The following is a 17,981-nucleotide window of genomic DNA, read 5'->3' as shown; positions in this document are numbered from 1 at the left end:
AAATGAAAAAAAATGGGTAAAATAGGTTGGATATCAACAAATAGAAAGGCTAGAGATATATGCAATTAATCTCTTAGAATTCTAACAAGACACTTAAAAAAATGCATTATCTTTGAATTTTAAACTCAAAATATCTCTACAAGAATATGATCTTATAATCTAGAATAGATAGAAAATGAAGGCAAAAGTGGTTGGATAACAAGAAAGAGAGAGAGGAATGCAAGAGGCATGCTGCAAAAATGTATAAAACACCTCTTATTTCAGCTCTATTTTTACTAATTTCTTAAACCAAAACTAATGAAGAATTAGTTTTAGTAATTATCATAGTTCATTCATGTCAATTTACCTTATTTACCTATTATAAAAAGAAATAAAACATGAAAGTTTTAAGCATTGAAAACCATATGTTTTCCTTTGAAAAAACATTTCAAGAAAATAAAAACTAATTGTTCAGACTTTTTATTCATAGGCTAAATATACATAAATGAATTGATAAAAAATAATTTTTTAGAGACAAAAAGTTATATTATGATAAACTCAAATTTAAATCCAAGACAATCTCAAACCCAAGCCAAGTTAAGTATATATGTGGATTGATTTCATACTATTTTACTAGTAGTCGGTTGTAACTCTTCAATTCTTCACTAGATAAATTATAAGATTTTTTTTATATGAAATAAAAAGTTTTTGATTTCATTAAAGCATATCAACTATAGGTTTTTTAAGATTATTTTATTATTTAACTATTTTATGTTTATAAATTTCATTGTATAACAATTTATAATAAAATTTTAATCTTAAAAATAAGTAGATTCATTTCAATTTGATCTAAAATATATCCATTGACCATGATTTATTAAACAAATTCAAACAATATACCAATCATTCAATACAGCCGGAGAGAGAGAGATAAAAAAAAACTCTATAACGATGCCTATATTTATGTGTTTGATAACGTGTTCTAAGTGATTTTGCAAAACCATGTTTGGTATTGAACTGAATGGCCGAACTGTGAGCTGCAGGCATAACAAGCTGTGGACCCCTTACCATAATAATTCAAGTAACTTGGCGCATGACATGCTCTATATATATATATATATATATATATATTCGTGTATTTTTCTCGTGGAGTTTCCAAAACTACACCGATCGACTAAAGACATTCAGGGTCTTTTCCTCGTGATCAAATAAAAATACCTTTAGGACTCGCCATCTCGAAAGGGGAGTTTGGGCTCAAGGGCACGGCTATCAGTGCCCTACGATTCTCTCTTGCTGCTGGCTGCCATTTATAACATTGCACTGAAGGAGACATCCAGCAAATTAGGATTGGCTTTAGCACGTTGAAAATCTGCTGCCTACAAGTAATCATGATCTCGAGTAGCCTCTTTGCTTTCGAAAGACTCTTTCTCGGACTGGACATGCCTAACCAAATTAGTGAGGGTGTTATTTTTTTTGGTTGATTTAGTTTTTATTTTTAAAAAAATTTAAATTGAAATTTTGAAAAAAAATCCAAACTAAACCGAATACAATTCTAACAGAAAGTGCACTTGATATTCATCTCACATTGCCACCGGATAATTACATGAAATTCAAAAATTCTCAATAGTAATTCATTGTGTTTTTTTATTATTGAATTTTTATTAAAATTTTTTATTAAAATTATTTTTATTGATCTCATCTTTTAATACTGAGGTAATTGAAAATTTACTTTTATAATTTATTTTTTTATGTTATTTTTTTATAAAATTAGCATAGTTTGCAAGTTTGGTAGGATATGTGTCCTTGATATTATATGAGTTTGATTGGGAATCCTTTTTTTGTTTTTGAATTGAATTTGACTTTTTAATATAGTTTATTTTTTTCTTATAAAGTTATAAAAATTAATTTAAAAAAAAAATCATATTATTAAATTTTTTTAAAGTAATAAAAACTAAAGGATACGAAGAAATCATTATTTACTCACGTTTATTGCATTATAGATTACAATGTTTTGCTTTTTTTTTTCTTTTGTTATTAAATATTTGTTATGTATTTTTTTTAAATTTATTTTAATCAATTTCTTCTTTTAATATTACGGTAGGTGGGGATTTGGCTTCTTAAGTTGTTTCTTTTTATTTTTCATTTCTATAAATTAGCGTGATTTACAAATTTTTTAAGATAACCCAGGTTGCTATGATTTATATGTTTGGTGATGTGTTTTTAAGATAACCCAGGTTGCTATGATTTGGTGATGTGTTTTTTTTTAATTGAATATGTTTTTTTATCATCAATTTTTTTCTTATATAGTTAAAAAAATAATTTTAGAGAAAAGTTTTGTTATTAAACTTTATAAAGTCCACAAACCTATTTACAGTTTGGCTAGTTAACTTGGTTCATGGGCTTGATAAATTAAACTTTTTTATTTAATTATTTTAACTTGGTTCATGGGCTTGATAAATTAAAATTTTTTATTTAATTATTTTTTTATTTTATTCTTAGATATTGAGTTAATTTTATTCAATTTCATAATTTATTTTATTTTATATGAGATTATTGTAGTCTTAAAAAAAATTTCAATATTGGGTTGATGTTTGATTTTATAATTATCAATTTTTGCTATCATATAATTAAAAAAAAATAGTTTTAAAAAAATTATAATTCTATTAGATTCTGTAACCCGGTTTATGAGTTTGACATATTAGCCCAAGTTATCCAATTCACAAGTTTACCCATCAACCTGGTTTTTTTTCCGTTCATTGTTTTTAATTTATTTTTTAATTTTTAGATTTTATCCTTTAATATTAAATTAGTTGAAAAATAGACTGCGTAATCTATTTTTGTTTGCTTTTATAAGGTTATCATTATCTCAAATAAATATTTATTAAATTGTTGTTTGATTTTGTGAGCATCTTTATTTTTATCATATAATTAAATACAAATAGATTACAGAAAAAGTTATTAAACTCAATATAATTTATGACCCGAGTTATAGGAAAACCAGGATCGATTCAATTTATTGTTATCTTGATATAAAAAAAATTATTTTTTTAAAATTATTTTTACTAATTATTAATATTGTATTTAAATTTATAAAATTAATCCATTTAAATCAGATCGACTCTCGCACCATTTAATTAGAAATTGAAGTTAAGTAAAGAGATGAGTTTCAAAATTGATCTTCTTAACCATTTAATTAGAAATTGAAGTTAAGTAAAGAGATGAGTTTTAAAATTGATCTTTTTAACTAGATTATTTAATAAAATTTTCAAAAACTAATTTATGCTCTACAAAATTTGTTCTAACCGCGCTGGTGAATAGACTACTATCTACTAATATTCTTCGTACAATGATTTAAACTGACATTTTTTTTTCTTCGTACAATGATTTAAACTGACATTTAAAAAAAAAAAAAAGAATAGAGCCGGTATGACTTTTGAAGCACGTGAGGAATGAACACCTTGTTCCTTGTAGATGCATGCCCATCATCAACTGGGCCACTTATTTAATGGATATAGTAAGCTGATGCTGATAAGCATAGTGACTACGTGGGTGATCTCATTCCATGCACATTTTTCAATTACCACACTTAGTTAAACTCGAAGCTAGGGGGAAAGCAAACTCTCCAGTTTCTTTTCCTAGAGAACCAGTGAACAGCTATTGCCACCACGGAGTAGAATCAATCAATAAAATAATATATATGCCTTCGATGATGCCAAGTAAACTGCATTTAAATGCAGAGAATTATATATATATATATATATATATATATATATATATATATATATAAATCTTGAGTGATTTCTCATAATATAGTATATATCTAATAGATTTATGCTTGAACCAATGAAAACCCATTGTTGTAAGCTTTAATTTAACATATATATATATATTGTATTTGTTTTATATATAAAACAAAAAAAAATAAAATGGATCAAATATTGTGTTAATCTATCTTAAAATCCTTACTTGTTTAAAATTTTATTTTTCTATTAAAACTGGATTATTTTTTACACTTTTATTGCCTTTCTGTTAAATCCTTTTTTTAATGAAAGTACGAAGTGTATAGGTACGTTGTTAATTTAATTATTGTCAACAATATCACACTTGTTTTTATGAGCATTGGAATGATTTTTATATAAATATTATTGCAATTAAGATGCAAGATCTACGGATTTTATTTTATTTTTTTCAAATTTTACTAATACCAATGTATGTTTTAATAATTTTTTCATAGAATTTTATGTTTGATATATATATATATATATATATATATATATAAAGTCTTATTGTATAAATTTAGATCATATTTGGAATTGTATTCAAAGTTTGTTTTAGTGTCTAATAAAAAGTTTTGAGTGTATTTGAACAAGATGGAAATAAATGAAATTGATGCATCATTGGTAGATATTTTAACTAGGGTTTTTAGAAGAAATTTGAAAAAATATGAAATTATTGTGGATTGATGCAATTAGAATAGTTTAGATTATAAATGATGTAAAATAATAAAAAATAAAAGAAAATAATTTGTGTTTTGGAAAGGAATAGGCCAAAATTGAATGAAAATTGGAGATGTAAACATCTAATGAATGTTTATGAATTATTTATATTTGAAGTATTCTATAGTGAATTGGAATGGATTTAGTATTTTATAATATATTTGTAGAAATCACATCTTAGTCTTATGACTTAATTTGTGGATTTGACATATTAACTCAAGTGTATATTTATAATATGTATATTTAATTTTATAATTCAATATTGAGTTAATTGAAAATTAAGCTTTATAATTTGTTTTGATTTACTTTATATGAAATTATCATGATTTTATTATATAAATTATGAATTTGACAAGTTAATTAATCCTAATTAACCCGGATCGATTTAATATGTTATCCTTTTAACATTAAAAAACTAAAAGTTTTTTAGTCAAATTATATTTTTTTATTATGGATTAGTTTTTTAGTCAAATTATATTTTTTTATTAATTATTTGTATTGTCTTTAGATATATCAAATCGACCAGACCATATCTAAATAACTTTCACATAATTTTTTTATTAAAAAAATATTAATAACATTTAAATATTTTTTTACATTAAAAAATAATTTAACCCTACCATAACGTAGCCACCAATCCATTGCTAAAACTGAAATTTTTAGATTAGGTACGAGTATAGTGAAAAAAGAAGAAGGTAAGATATGGTTAAAACTTTAATAATGGGCCGCTCAAGGGTGGTCCTCAATCCATTCCCAATCCATGATTATCGGAGATCAAACCATAATTATGGGAAACTTTAACGTTGCTCAACACCACAATGATGCACGTAATACTAACAATCATTAGACGTTATTATGAAAGTGATACGTTATTCAAACAAATACCTAAGATGATAAGTATATCATAAGCACATACCACCTATCATTCAAAACCCCATGTCGTTAGGACTTAAGCATACTAGGTTAGATCATGCTTTTTTGTTTAGTCAAATGCTACTTGGACATTGTGCTAGCTAAACTAGGTAATATAAATTAACTTGCGATAATTAATTTTTTTCAATAAATTAAAATGATATCAAATTAAAAATTATTTTTAAAAATTCAATTAATTTTTTAATTAAATATTGATCAAATTAAAGATTGATCTATCAATCTAGTTGAGTCCACTCTATATTAACCTTTTCTTTTCTTTTCACTCCTAATTTAAATGGATTTGATAAAAATATTCAATACAATTGAAAAAAAAGTTAACTACATTAATTATGCATATCAATTTTTTTATTTAAGTATATGTAGTTTTATTTTTTATCAACTAAAAAAAATAAAACAACAAGATAGTAAATAATAAATTACACAAATTGTTTGAAAAACCAAAAAAGAAGAATAAAATACAACTTGTCTAGGAAAAAAAATACCAATTTCATTCAATTTCCTCCACTGCCTCACAATCCAGGTAAAACTACGCATCTAATGTAAAAGATGTTAAATTTAATTATTTTTATAAAATAACAATCTTAAATTCAAATTTGTACCAAGCTTATTCTATAAAAACTCACCCCCATTCAATTGCTTTACCACTTTATCAAGGCCAGCTCTTATGCATAAAGCAAATAAGAATGATTAAATCCAACAAATCCTTTATTATATTCAAATTTACAGGCTATTTTTTTTACTTGCATAACTTTGGTGTTCATATTTTATTGGCTATTTCATATTGTAATAGCTTGTGTTTTTTAAAATTATTTTTTATTTGAATAAGATATTAAATTAATATTTTAAAATATTTTTAATTAAAAAATGTTTTTTTAAATAATTATACATCAAGTCCCCATTATTTTAATATATTTTTAATTAAAAAATGTTTTTTAAAATAATTATACATCAAGTCCCCGAGGACACACACGCATTGAATGCTATAAACAACAGAACGCAGTAAATAGACAAGCATCGGTGGAAAAAGGACAGCGTGACGGTGTGAGGAATAAAGAAGAAGAAGCAAAGGTCGATGGGCTGGAGAGAGAGAGTTCGAGAGTTCGAGAGTGAGTTTAAACTTTAAAGAAAGGAAAGGTTACACTCTAAAGGCTGGAGGCTTCGGGAAAAGCTTATGACTGCTGAAGTGACACGCTCTCTCCGTCTACTGTAAGGAAGTGAAGACTATTTAGATACAACTCCCGAGGAAGTGAGAGTGGTAGCACACTGCGCCCCAACCTCCACTGTTTAAGGAGATCACAGACCAAATCATCACTTTGTCTCTCTCTCGTTCTCTTTCCCCATCTACTGGTATTGGGATTTTAATAATATTAAGAATGGATCCGCCTGCAATGATGAATGAAGGAGGGCCTTACAGTTTGGAGGAGATCTGGCAATTTCCCATTAACGGGAGCGGAAAAGGGCACTTTGATTTACTTAATTTGGGGCAGAGAGCAGCTGCTTCTGTAAGGAAACGTCGTGATGTTGATTTGGATGTTGATGATGATTCTTCTTCAAAACCCACTACCAACGGACTTCTGGTACTTTTATTTCTGATCTAATTTATTTGTTTTTATAATAATGTCCTATTGATCTGTCCGAATCCGTAATGTTTTTTTAGATTTAGGACTTAGCTGTTCCTATTTTTTACCTTTGAACTGAATTGGGAGCATTGTGATGGTAAGCGGCTTAAAACATCAGGGAGTAAAGATGAGAATCATCATCGTCATCTTGATTCTAAAGATGAAGCAGAACCCAGTTCAGGCAAGCATGTGGAACACAAAACTCAGCCACCAGAGCCACCAAAACAAGATTATATCCACGTACGAGAAAGAAGGGGTAAAGCTACTGATAGCCACAGTCTAGCTGAAAGAGTAATTTTCTTTATTTATATGTCCTCCTATACTTGTCCTTTAAAAAAAAATGATGAAAACCCTACAATTTAGCAATAATGAAGATGCCTTATCCAACAACCTATGACTTCTGCTTACGAGAACTTTCTTGTGGACAGGCTAGGAGAGAAAAGATAAGCGAAAGGATGAAAATTCTTCAGGATCTAGTCCCAGGCTGTAACAAGGTATGATACTGGAATTACCTTAAAATTCATATTTATTTAGTCCCAAAATTCTTGCAGTTCTGTTCCATTATTCGTTTAGTTTTGCAGGAAAATATTGTGAAATAAATTTAGTTCAGTTTATCAATGGATATGTTAGGATAGAATAATCGAGGACAGGGATTTAGGTAGCAACAAGCCTAAGTTCATCACTGTAAAAGTTATGGAGTATTTTAAAAGAACACTTTTGAGATTTGTTATAAGTTCCAATACACTAACATTTATTGGAATAAAGTTCGATAAGGCAGATGTTTGGAGCCCGCTTCTGTAAAAGTTATATTATAGAAGAATTGTTTTGAGATTGATCTTGAGTTTCCAGATTATGTATAAATTAGACTAAAGTCGTATGCTTGAATGCAGGTTATTGGCAAGGCCCTGGTCCTTGACGAGATTATCAATTACATCCAATCATTACAACGTCAGGTTGAGGTATGAATTCTTATTTCTTATATTGGATTCAGTGCAGAAACAAGTTGTAGATTTTTTGTTCTCCTTTGATTTCTGTTGACATTAATATTAAGTCGACTAGTTACTGGAAATTGCAGTTTCTATCAATGAAGCTGGAAGCAGTGAATACGAGAATCAACCCTGGAATTGAAGTCTTTGCATCTAAAGATGTAGGTCCCAACACTTTGTCCCGGTGTTGTGTATAGTTAAGCATAATTGGATTTTAGTGTGCTCAGCATTTTTCATGTTTGTTTTATGTTCAATTGTTACAATTGGTGGGTAATTCAAGATTTAACTGCCTTTTGTGGGCAGCATATCATAAACCTTAAGGTGTTCATCAAACTTGTCTGATTGACGGGTGATCAATCATTACTAAGAGGAAGAGGGCGTCCAAAGGTCCCCCGGTTTTACTTTACCATATAGGTGAGATGGTTGGCAGTTCAAACAAAGCAGAGATGTGTTATCGCAGTAGGTTATTTGAGGATAGTTAACCCAGCTCCGCTTCTTTTAGATTTCTCCCTCCATATTTCCTTTGATTTTTTTTTTGTTAGGTTTATTAATTATATTTGTAGGAAATAAAGCTTCTTCACTCACCAAATTTTGCATGATGCGCTTGGTTATTCAATCTTGCTTTTGCTTTTGCTGTTGCCTGTTTCTGCTTAGGAATCACTATAGCACAAAATTAAATTCTCTTGTAGATGAACCTCGCAAGTGGTAGACACGCTTAAAATGGCAGGTTGCCTTTTGTGAGTTAACCTCCTCTTTATGATCATTTAATGGTGATTATTTCTAGATAAGGGAAAAGAGTCAAGAGCCTGATATAGGTCTGAGCTTATAAATAAAAAGTGAGCAAAGATGTTGCGATCTCCTTTGTATTGTGAAAGCATAAATCTCACCACAAATCAGTTTTTATTGCAGTTTGGACAAACTTTTGACACTGCTGGCATGGCATTTGGTTCTCAAGCCACGAGGGAATACAGTCGTGGTACATCACCAGAATGGTTGCATATGCAGGTTGGTGGTGGTTTTGAAAGAACGTCATAATTTAGAAAATCCTCATCAATTACCAATAAGAACTTTAAGTGGCAAATGCTTCATCCTTCACTGGCTGTCAAAATATATACATATATACACTCCACTCGGTTAAAACGAAGACCAGATTTCCAATTCAACTTCAGGCTGCTCTAAGTTACTATCTGAAGTCTGAACATCTCCATTTGTTTGTGTTGGAAAATGATTCTTTTACTCCAACATCTCTTAGCAGGCATCGTGTTCATGTCTGAGCTAATACGTGAACAGACAGAACCTCCTAAAATGAGTATTAATCTTGTAACAGAAAGTTATTTGTCCTATCTCTTCGTTACCTGCTATGATTATAAAAAATTAACAATAAAAAAAACCCTTCTGGTTAATTGTACCAGTTGGATGAACCATGGTTTGATGTTTGTTCCGTTGATAGCAATTCGAGCTTGGCATTAGTTTATCATCTAGCTCAAACCAACCAAGCCTGGGCATCAATTTTTAGCTTAATGTTAAACTTAAGTCAGCTAGAGTTCACTTATTTATAATTATTATCTACCTGTTGCTGTTTTGTACCCAATTTCACTCAGCTGGCCAGTGATGATTCGGCCTTACGCAACTCTGACTGTAAGATCCAACCAACAATATTGTTTACAAATAACCAGGCAATATCCTTGGTATAAACTCACCTCACAAGCAAGGTAAATATCGAAGCCAGGTAGAGCTAGCAAGTGCAAACCACCTGTACTAAACAGTTACCATCACTAAGATATTCGCTCGTTTCTCCGAGATAATATCGACCACAGAAACCACGCTACCTAGTAAAATACTCTAGGTTCACATGTCTGTTGATAGGTTGGTTCCTCCCTCGAGAGACACATTTCTCCCGCAGAAACATGGGAAATATGATATTTGATTGTGCTTATATTATCTTCTATATTGTTCCTAACAGAAAGTGTAGTTAAATAGGAGATCTCTTCATTCCCAAACAGATTGAAGAACACCTTCTCAAAAAAGAAAAAAGAAAAAAAGGATACAAGGGGGAGTGGTAATCTTAAGATGACTCCTATGTATATTCTTGCACCCCTCCTGCACATATCATGCATGTTCCGGGTCCTGGTGCATTTTTAACACTGAAGGCATCTAAAGCCACTCAAGATTGGCAACGGTAAAGGGATACCTCAAGAAGTGCATTAACAATAGAAAGTGCATCCAGTAGCAGGATCCCATCGACGGCAAAAGACACCTGAATGCCCAGAATAGGAGAAATTAGAAAAACAGAAGAAAAAAGAGTAATCGACGGCAAGACACCTGAATTCCCAGACATCTTTTTCTCGCAGAACAGGATCTGTTAACTACATAAAAAAAGTGGCGTCACCAATTAACACTGCCAAGTTCGATAAATGTTGTTATGACCTTTACCATTGCAGCCAAGCTCAAGTAATGGTTAGACTGGACAGGAGAGAAAGTTAGAAAGGAAAACCAAATTTACCAATTGGGGTCATATTACAGCAGCAGGTAACATAGAGCGAGAAGCTTTCTTGGCTTTCTTAGATAGCTTCTTGAACATGCTTTGCAAGAACTTGATAAGCAAATCATTACTGCTCTCTGTCTCATCCTCATCACTCATTTCCTCTTCCCCGTCCATCATGTCATGATTATCATCAAAGAAAACCTCATTAAACTCCTCGGGCACTTCACCATCCAGCTTGAGAAGATAAGAATATTAATTGAGGACATGTTAGATAATAATTGATAAACGGTGAAACTGAGAGAGGCCTTCACCTTGCCATGACAAATGATGATTATTTGTGGGGATTTTGTAAGGAAGAGAGAGGCGACGGGGGTAGAAGGATTGGAGAGGGAATGAGAGCTTTGAAGCGTGTGAGAGTGTTGAGGGGTGGAGGAGCTTGGTAGTTGGTTTGAAAATGAGACTAGAAGTAGAACCTTGTGATAAGGTTTCTGCTGTTGCCATTTTTCGAGTTTGAGAGTGGTAGGTGGTAGCTTCGGATTACTAGGAGCCTGAATTGGCATGTTCTTCGGAGCATGAAAAAAAGGAGAAAAAAGGATAACTACAAATTCATCCTCAACTTATTGGGAGATTCACAAATCAGTCCCTGCTTTTCTTTTCTTTTTTCCTTGAAAGCCTAACTTCTCATTGTAATGACTTTTTAGGGATGTGTGTGATAAGAATTGTTTTTTAAAGTGTTTTTTTATTTATAAATATATTTATTTATTTTTAAAAAATTATTTTTAATATTAGCATATTAAAATAATTTAAAAATATAAAAAATAATTTAAAAAATATGAAACACATATTACTCCGTATCCCTAAACAATCTTTTACTCCCTACCATTAAAAACCTACATGGATTGACTTGACAAACTCTATATAAATGTTTTTGACTAGGATGAGAAAAGAAGAAACTAATTTAAGGTTTTCATAAATCCAAAGTTTTAAAATTCAACTAATTATTTGACACTTTTATTATATTTTGTTTGAAAATTCATGATATATTTATTAAGTACATATCTAGTATTAAAATGGTGGCTTTGCAAACTCCTCATTTATACTCTATTTTTGGTTAATTTTTTTATTTGAAAGTTAAAACTTTTTTTTTAATCAGAAATCAGATTATATGTATTATCAAAAATTGATAAGTTAAATCCAATTATTAACTTGATTTGAAATTTACTGTGTCCATTAAGTTTTTTTGTAACAACAAGTGTTTTTTACATAAAATGTGGACAATCACTTTGTCATGGGTCATATATTTATTTTTTAAATAAAAAAATTATATACACAAGCTTTTTTAATATGTTTTTGAAGTTGAAATTTTTTTAAATAAAAATAAAAAAATTATGTATACATATAATCAAATTAATTGAGAATTATATATGTTAATAAATAAATAAATATAAACAATAACTAAAAATAAAAATGAAAACAATTGTACGTGACATATGTACATCAAGATAGTTAATTTCACAATTTAAAATATTTATCCAGTTTTGTTTGCTAAATTTATTTATTAAAATAATTTTTTTATTTAAGAAAATGATAATAAGAATATAAACATAAATTAAATTGATTGAATAAAATAAAAGAGAAAAAAAGAAATCATACATGACTACACATATCAAAAATATTATCCAAAAATAAATTATTTTTCTTATACAAAGTAAAGTTCATCTATACAAAAAATTTTAAAAAAATTATAGATGTGTAACAAAAACTCTTCCAAATTTAAATGTACAACAAAAAAAAAATCATCATTTTCAAAAGGTTTTTTTAAACGAAATGAAATAGAGAAGGTGTATTAATCTAAATATAAATAAAAAAAGAATTAGAGAAAAAAAACCACATCAATTTTTTACTTAAAAGTTAAAACCTTGTTTTTTTTAATCAGATTATATGTATTATCAAAAATTGATAAGTTAAATCCAATTATTAACTTGATTTGAAATTTACTGTGTCCATTAAGTTTTTTTGTAACAACAAGTGTTTTTTACATAAAATGTGGACAATCACTTTGTCATGGGTCATATATTTATTTTTTAAATAAAAAAAATTATATAAACAAGCTTTTTTAACATGTTTTTGTAGTTATTGTTTTTTAAATATAATCAAATTAATTGAGAATTATATGTGTTAATAAATGAACATAAACATTAACTAAAAATGAAAATGAAAAAAATTATATACAACATATGTACACCAAGATAGTTAGTTTCACAAATTGAAATATTAATCCAGTTTTGTTTGCTAAATTTATTTATTAAAATAATTTATTTATTCAAACAAATGATAATAAGAATAGAAACATAAATTAAATTGATTGAATAAAATAAAAGGACAAAAAAAAATAATTATACAAGGCTGCACATATTAAAAATATTATCCAAAAATAAATTATTTTTCTTATAAAAAGTAAAGTTCATGTATACAAAAGATTAAAAAAAAAATTATAGATGTATAACAAAAACTCTTCAAAATTTAAATATATAACAAAAAAATCATAATTTAAAAAAGGTTTTCTAAACAAAATGAAAAGGAGAAGGTATATTAATCTACATATAAATAAAAAAATAATAAGAGAAAAAATCATATAAAATAGTATTAATTTTAAAAAATAATTAAAAAAAAAAGAAGCAAAGATCATGTACTACTAGGCATAACTAGCCTATCATTGAGCCTATTTTTTTAATTGCAACTGGGATGGATGAGATGTCATCCACCCTAACTTTTTTCAAAAAAAAAATTTAGACAAGTTGTTTGCTGAGCTAGACGATGTATTATTTGATTTGCTCAAATTCTAGTCGCTGAGAAATTTGGGCTTGTGTTTTTTTTACTCAAAAACTTAACTCAAAACACCTTACAAACAGTGATAAATATGTTCCTAACCTTAAAAAAACCAATAAACCATCCAAAAAACTAAAATTAACCCGAAATCAAAAATGAAATTGAGCTTAGATCTTCTTATTTTTTTTCACGAACTGTAAGGTAAAAAAACACATAATATGAACTTCTCTCATCAAATAGAACTATTTGACACAAATATTATTTTGGCGGCCTAAATTGATGCCAACGATATTTTCTCTCTACACCACCGAAACCTGAAGACCTCTCTTTTTCCTCTTTTAAACAGAAACTAAGAAATAATAAAAATAAATTTTTTATACCAAAAATAAATTTGAAAAAAATTAAGGAGCCAAAATCTTATAATTTGTGTTATTTTTAAAGTTAAAATATCAAAATATATCTTTCTCAAAACTTCTAACACACCACCTATATTTGATGCCTTTTTAATTTTGGTTCTTATTCTTCAAATTTCACCATTGACTAAAAAAATCCAAATCAATTAACTTTCAATCAGGATCAAATTGCCTAAAATAAAACTTTAAGAACTAAAATAATTTTTAAAAAATAAACAAGGCAATTCATAGTGTTTTGTGTAGGGGTGAATAGTAGTTATATAGTGTTCACCCCACATGTTTTAGGTTTTAAGTAATGAGACCATATTTGTTTAATAACCTTACTTACATTTACGAGAATTGATATATGTTGTACAATAAAGTCTAAAATTTAATTCTAACCCATTATTATTTCCTTTTTTTAAGTTAATCCTTGTCTTTCAGCATTCTAAATATATTTGGTAATAGATAAAAACTGAATCAATATATATACATCTCAATATAGTTTTATCGTACGATTACATTACTTGATTGCATTTATAATGCTACTAGATTTTTCATTCTATAATTTATTTTCATGAACATTGTTTATGTAATATTTGATCATATTTTTATATCAAACTAATTATATGGTTTAATAAGTTTAATGAAGTTTCAATAGGGTCTCCCCTTATAGAGAGCTATGTCTAAAATTTATCCTTTTATATCCTATATAAAACATATTTTAAAAATTACCATATAAACACTTCAAACATAACTTTAGTTCATTTATCTAACTAAATGTATCCTTCATTTCATAATTCATAACCATTATATAACACTTTCATATATTAATTCCTTACAGCACACACATATTAAAAGAATAGTTAATAAGTACATGTTAAGCTAAATTACAACATTTATTACATAACAAAATTGAATGATCAAATATATATGACTATAGAGTTTACTAAAGATAATTAATATATACCTAACAAAAGCTATATAATAGTAACAATTAAGTGAATATTGTTCTGAAATATGTGATGGCCCTGCATGAAATATAATAATTTAAAGATATTAGTTAGTCATAAGACATTTATGTATATTTTTCCTCAAAATAAAAATTTAAACTTTTTTTAATAACCTTTATCAAAATTTCCATCATGAATAACTCTAGTTAATCGACAATTTATAATTTCATGTAATATTATTACTTGTTTCATCCATAATTGTAAAATAAGTCACCCCATATGATTCTCCTTAAAATAAACTTATACAATACTCTTAAATTAATCGAATAACAATTTATACCATGAAATCACAATTATTTAATTACCATTCTTATATATCTATATCCAAAATCTCTAAATCATGATTAATTTATATAATTCAAATCTCTTAGTTGTCATTCTAGACTAACTAAGTTTATAGTCTCTAATTCATGGATCGATTATATAATTCAAATCTTTTAGTTGTTATTCTTAATTAACTAAGTCCATAATCTTCAATTCATGAACCAACTATCTAATTCAAATCTCTTAGTTGCCATTCTAGGCTAACTAAGTTCATAGTCCCTAATTCATGAGATGATTATGTAATTCAAATCCTAATACCTAATTATTTCAAATGTAACATATGTACCCTTCCCAAAGGTTAATTTATTTATATTCTCATTCAATTATATTATACCTTTTTTCATTTACATTCTTAACTTTATTTTTTCTCTCGGCCTAACCACATGCATTAACATAATACAACAACCAAAAAGAAAAAAATATTAATAAAAGATTCATGAAAGAAAAAGTTAAGATGTTAGGCATTTATCTGCTCCTTTTATAAACCTCGCTCCTCTATCTGAAAATCCAACTCCTAATACCTCTCCTAATGTTTTAAAGGAGGGATTCATATTAGTATTTTCAACAACTCACCACATGAATCAATATTTGTGTCAATACAATTCTATATTATCAAACCTTACCAATTTCTAAGTTACTCATTTCCTTCAAATATTTTACATAATTACATTTAAATCCTTGTTGATTTGTAATTTAATTATACTAGTGACATGATCAAAGAGTTGATGTCTTATCTCAAGTGTAGGAGTTTCAAAGTAATAAATAACCCGGTAAGACTAAGGTCGAACAATAGGAAAGTTAACTATGAAATCCATATTGAGTTTATATTATACTTATCCTAACACCATTAGTGAAACCTTTTTACCTTGACATAATTAACTTAGCTAGACATCATGAAGGAGAAAAACTTAAAGAAACAATATAAGAACATAAACATGATATAAGTTAACTAAGTATAGTAAAGGAAATGAAAAGCATGAACAAGAGATCAATGAAAGCAAAACTTAAGCATTACAAAAATATAAAGAGAGAGAGAGCAAGAACATGATCTTGATATGAAAAACAAAATGCCTAAATGAATGGCAAATGCCTCCTTTTATAGGCTAAAATTTAAAACTATTTATTTGGTAATTGATAATTGATGTAGTGACCAACTATTGATTAATGGACTCGGTGGACAGCATCACTCAAGCACTTTGGCTGGCTGAATTGATATTGATGCAATCAGAATTTGGTAAAGTTCATGAAAGTTGTTGAAAATTATCTTTTCTTTCCACCCACCAAATTTCAGATCATTTGGAGCACTACAGCTCGAGATATGTCTAATTACTGAGCAGTGCTGTTGGTGGACGTGGTGGATAACCCTCATCTCTTGTCTGGATGAAATCTCATTTCTACCATCCTAATTTGAGTTGGTTCTCTTCGTGAAAGTTGTTGGAAATTGTATTTTCCTTCCATTCACCGAATTTCAAATCATTTGAACTTTTAGAACTCCAGTTATAGGTAAAACTCTGAGTAGTGTTTAAGTTGGATTTCAGGACAAATTCAGACTTCTTTTTTTGTGGCCAAACTTTGAATTTGAAAATGGTAAATTTGGGTCTTTCCATACCCATGAAAGTTGTAGGCCTATTTCTTATCTTTCCAGCATATAAATTAATATGAAATCTAAGATCTATAACTCTAGATATGGTCCAATAACTGAACAGTGTTCGAATTTGAAGTGAATTGGCATCTCCTTCGTAAGCTTAGCCTTTTCTCTGTCCTTTCACTTCTAATAGGTAATCACAATAATCAATCCTTTGAATTGTGAGAATACCTGCATTTAAAATAAACATTTATCATAAATTAAAATTATCTTATATTATCAGACTTGTTATTATAAAACATGCTCTAGTTAAGGAGTTATTGATACTTTAAGTGCAAAATGATGATATAAAACCTTAATAAAAATGCAATTTTAAGTACTAATCAACTAGCTAATTCCATAATTTGAGTTAAAATTTTTCCAATTATATACAAAATTTTCCTATTCTTTTTAACTTTAACCTTACCAAATCATACTTTCATATAAAAGACATTTTAACAATTTATGTCATTTAACATTTTGACCCTTTTTCAAGTTTCATCATCTTACATACTAATAGTTTGATTGTTATGAACAACACTAATAAAACTCCAAGCTTCTAATATACAAACATCAACATCATATCATAAAAAAAAACATTTTATATCCATACCTAATTCTCTAGTATTTCCATTATTACTTACATTAAATCTTTTATTAAACCAACATGAGTTTTGTCATAACCCATTTTTAGGTCACTCCCAAATTTATTTATTTTTTCTTAAAAAAAACTGCACGGTGCCGTTTTGAACAACACTGTGTAGCCTTTTCTCCCCTGCAAATGCAGAGACAGGGGAGAAGAGGATTTTTGAATTTTTTTTCCCACTATTCTTCCCCTCTCTTTCCCCTTCCACTTACACAAAACCCATGCCAATAAGCCTATGTCGCCATGATGAAGAAAATAGGAAACCATGCCCTGCTAGCAACTCCCATCACCCACCTTACCTTGCGCCATGGCAGGGGTAAGGTGACCCTCTCTTCCTCTGCTTATAAATACTAGAGGAGGAACCCGGTTGCAGGGGGTGGAAGAGAAAAGAGACCGTTAGTTTTTTGAGAGAGAAAAGAGAGACCAAAAGAGAGAAATAATGATTTTTCAAGAGAGAAAGAGGTGAAGAAAAAGGGACTGAAGGAGAAGAAACGAAAGATAAAAAAGGAAAGGAAAGAATAGAGAAGAGAAAGCAGGGAACAACTAGAGAGAAATACTACAGAAAGGGGGATGTTTTAGACCTGGACAGAGGAGAAAAAGAGGGAAGCTATCCAAAAAGAAGGAAGAACGAGAAGGACAGAGAAGAAAACAAATA

At 28.5% G+C, this 17,981-nt stretch overlaps 1 protein-coding gene and 1 long non-coding RNA gene across 7 annotated transcripts; one reads left to right on the top strand and one right to left on the bottom strand.

Moving 5' to 3' along the window:
* Positions 1-6,436: 6,436 nt before the first annotated feature.
* Positions 6,437-9,424, top strand: LOC105113571 (transcription factor BPE-like). Of its 6 annotated transcripts, none has more exons than XR_839991.1 (7): positions 6,437-6,985; positions 7,106-7,318; positions 7,456-7,521; positions 7,918-7,986; positions 8,103-8,174; positions 8,317-8,427; positions 8,923-9,009. XR_839991.1 is itself a non-coding variant. In XM_011009793.1 (6 exons), the coding sequence occupies exons 1-6, from the start codon at positions 6,782-6,784 to the stop codon at positions 9,046-9,048; spliced, it is 753 nt and encodes a 250-aa protein (XP_011008095.1). In that variant the 5' UTR covers positions 6,439-6,781; the 3' UTR covers positions 9,049-9,424. The 6 variants fall into 6 exon arrangements, 4 of the variants coding, with proteins under 4 accessions (XP_011008095.1, XP_011008094.1, XP_011008096.1 ...); XR_839992.1 differs by having other exon boundaries at positions 6,438-6,985; positions 8,335-8,427; XM_011009793.1 differs by lacking the exon at positions 8,317-8,427 and having other exon boundaries at positions 6,439-6,985; positions 7,115-7,318; positions 8,911-9,424.
* A 507-nt stretch (positions 9,425-9,931) lies between these two features.
* LOC105113570 (uncharacterized) lies at positions 9,932-11,026 on the bottom strand. Its single transcript, XR_839990.1, has 2 exons — positions 10,517-11,026; positions 9,932-10,270 (listed from the first exon to the last, which is right to left on the bottom strand). It is a non-coding gene; the product is annotated as an uncharacterized LOC105113570 (long non-coding RNA).
* Between the last annotated feature and the right edge of the window lie 6,955 nt (positions 11,027-17,981).

The sequence above is a fragment of the Populus euphratica genome, unplaced genomic scaffold (genome assembly GCF_000495115.2).
Source record: "Populus euphratica unplaced genomic scaffold, PopEup_1.0 scaffold434.1, whole genome shotgun sequence".
Lineage (NCBI taxonomy): Eukaryota > Viridiplantae > Streptophyta > Magnoliopsida > Malpighiales > Salicaceae > Populus > Populus euphratica.
The sequence above is the reverse complement of the archived record's forward strand: the minus strand, read 5'-3'. Positions and strand labels throughout refer to the sequence as shown.

Bases quoted from the DNA above. Each gene is read 5' to 3' on its own strand.
- LOC105113571 (XM_011009792.1), top strand. From the start codon at position 6,782: ATGGATCCGCCTGCAATGATGAATGAAGGAGGGCCTTACAGTTTGGAG. The intron at 7,319-7,455 runs GTAATTTTCTTT...TCTTGTGGACAG, and splicing joins GCCACAGTCTAGCTGAAAGA to GCTAGGAGAGAAAAGATAAG. The intron at 8,175-8,910 runs GTAGGTCCCAAC...ACCACAAATCAG, and splicing joins AAGTCTTTGCATCTAAAGAT to TTTTTATTGCAGTTTGGACA.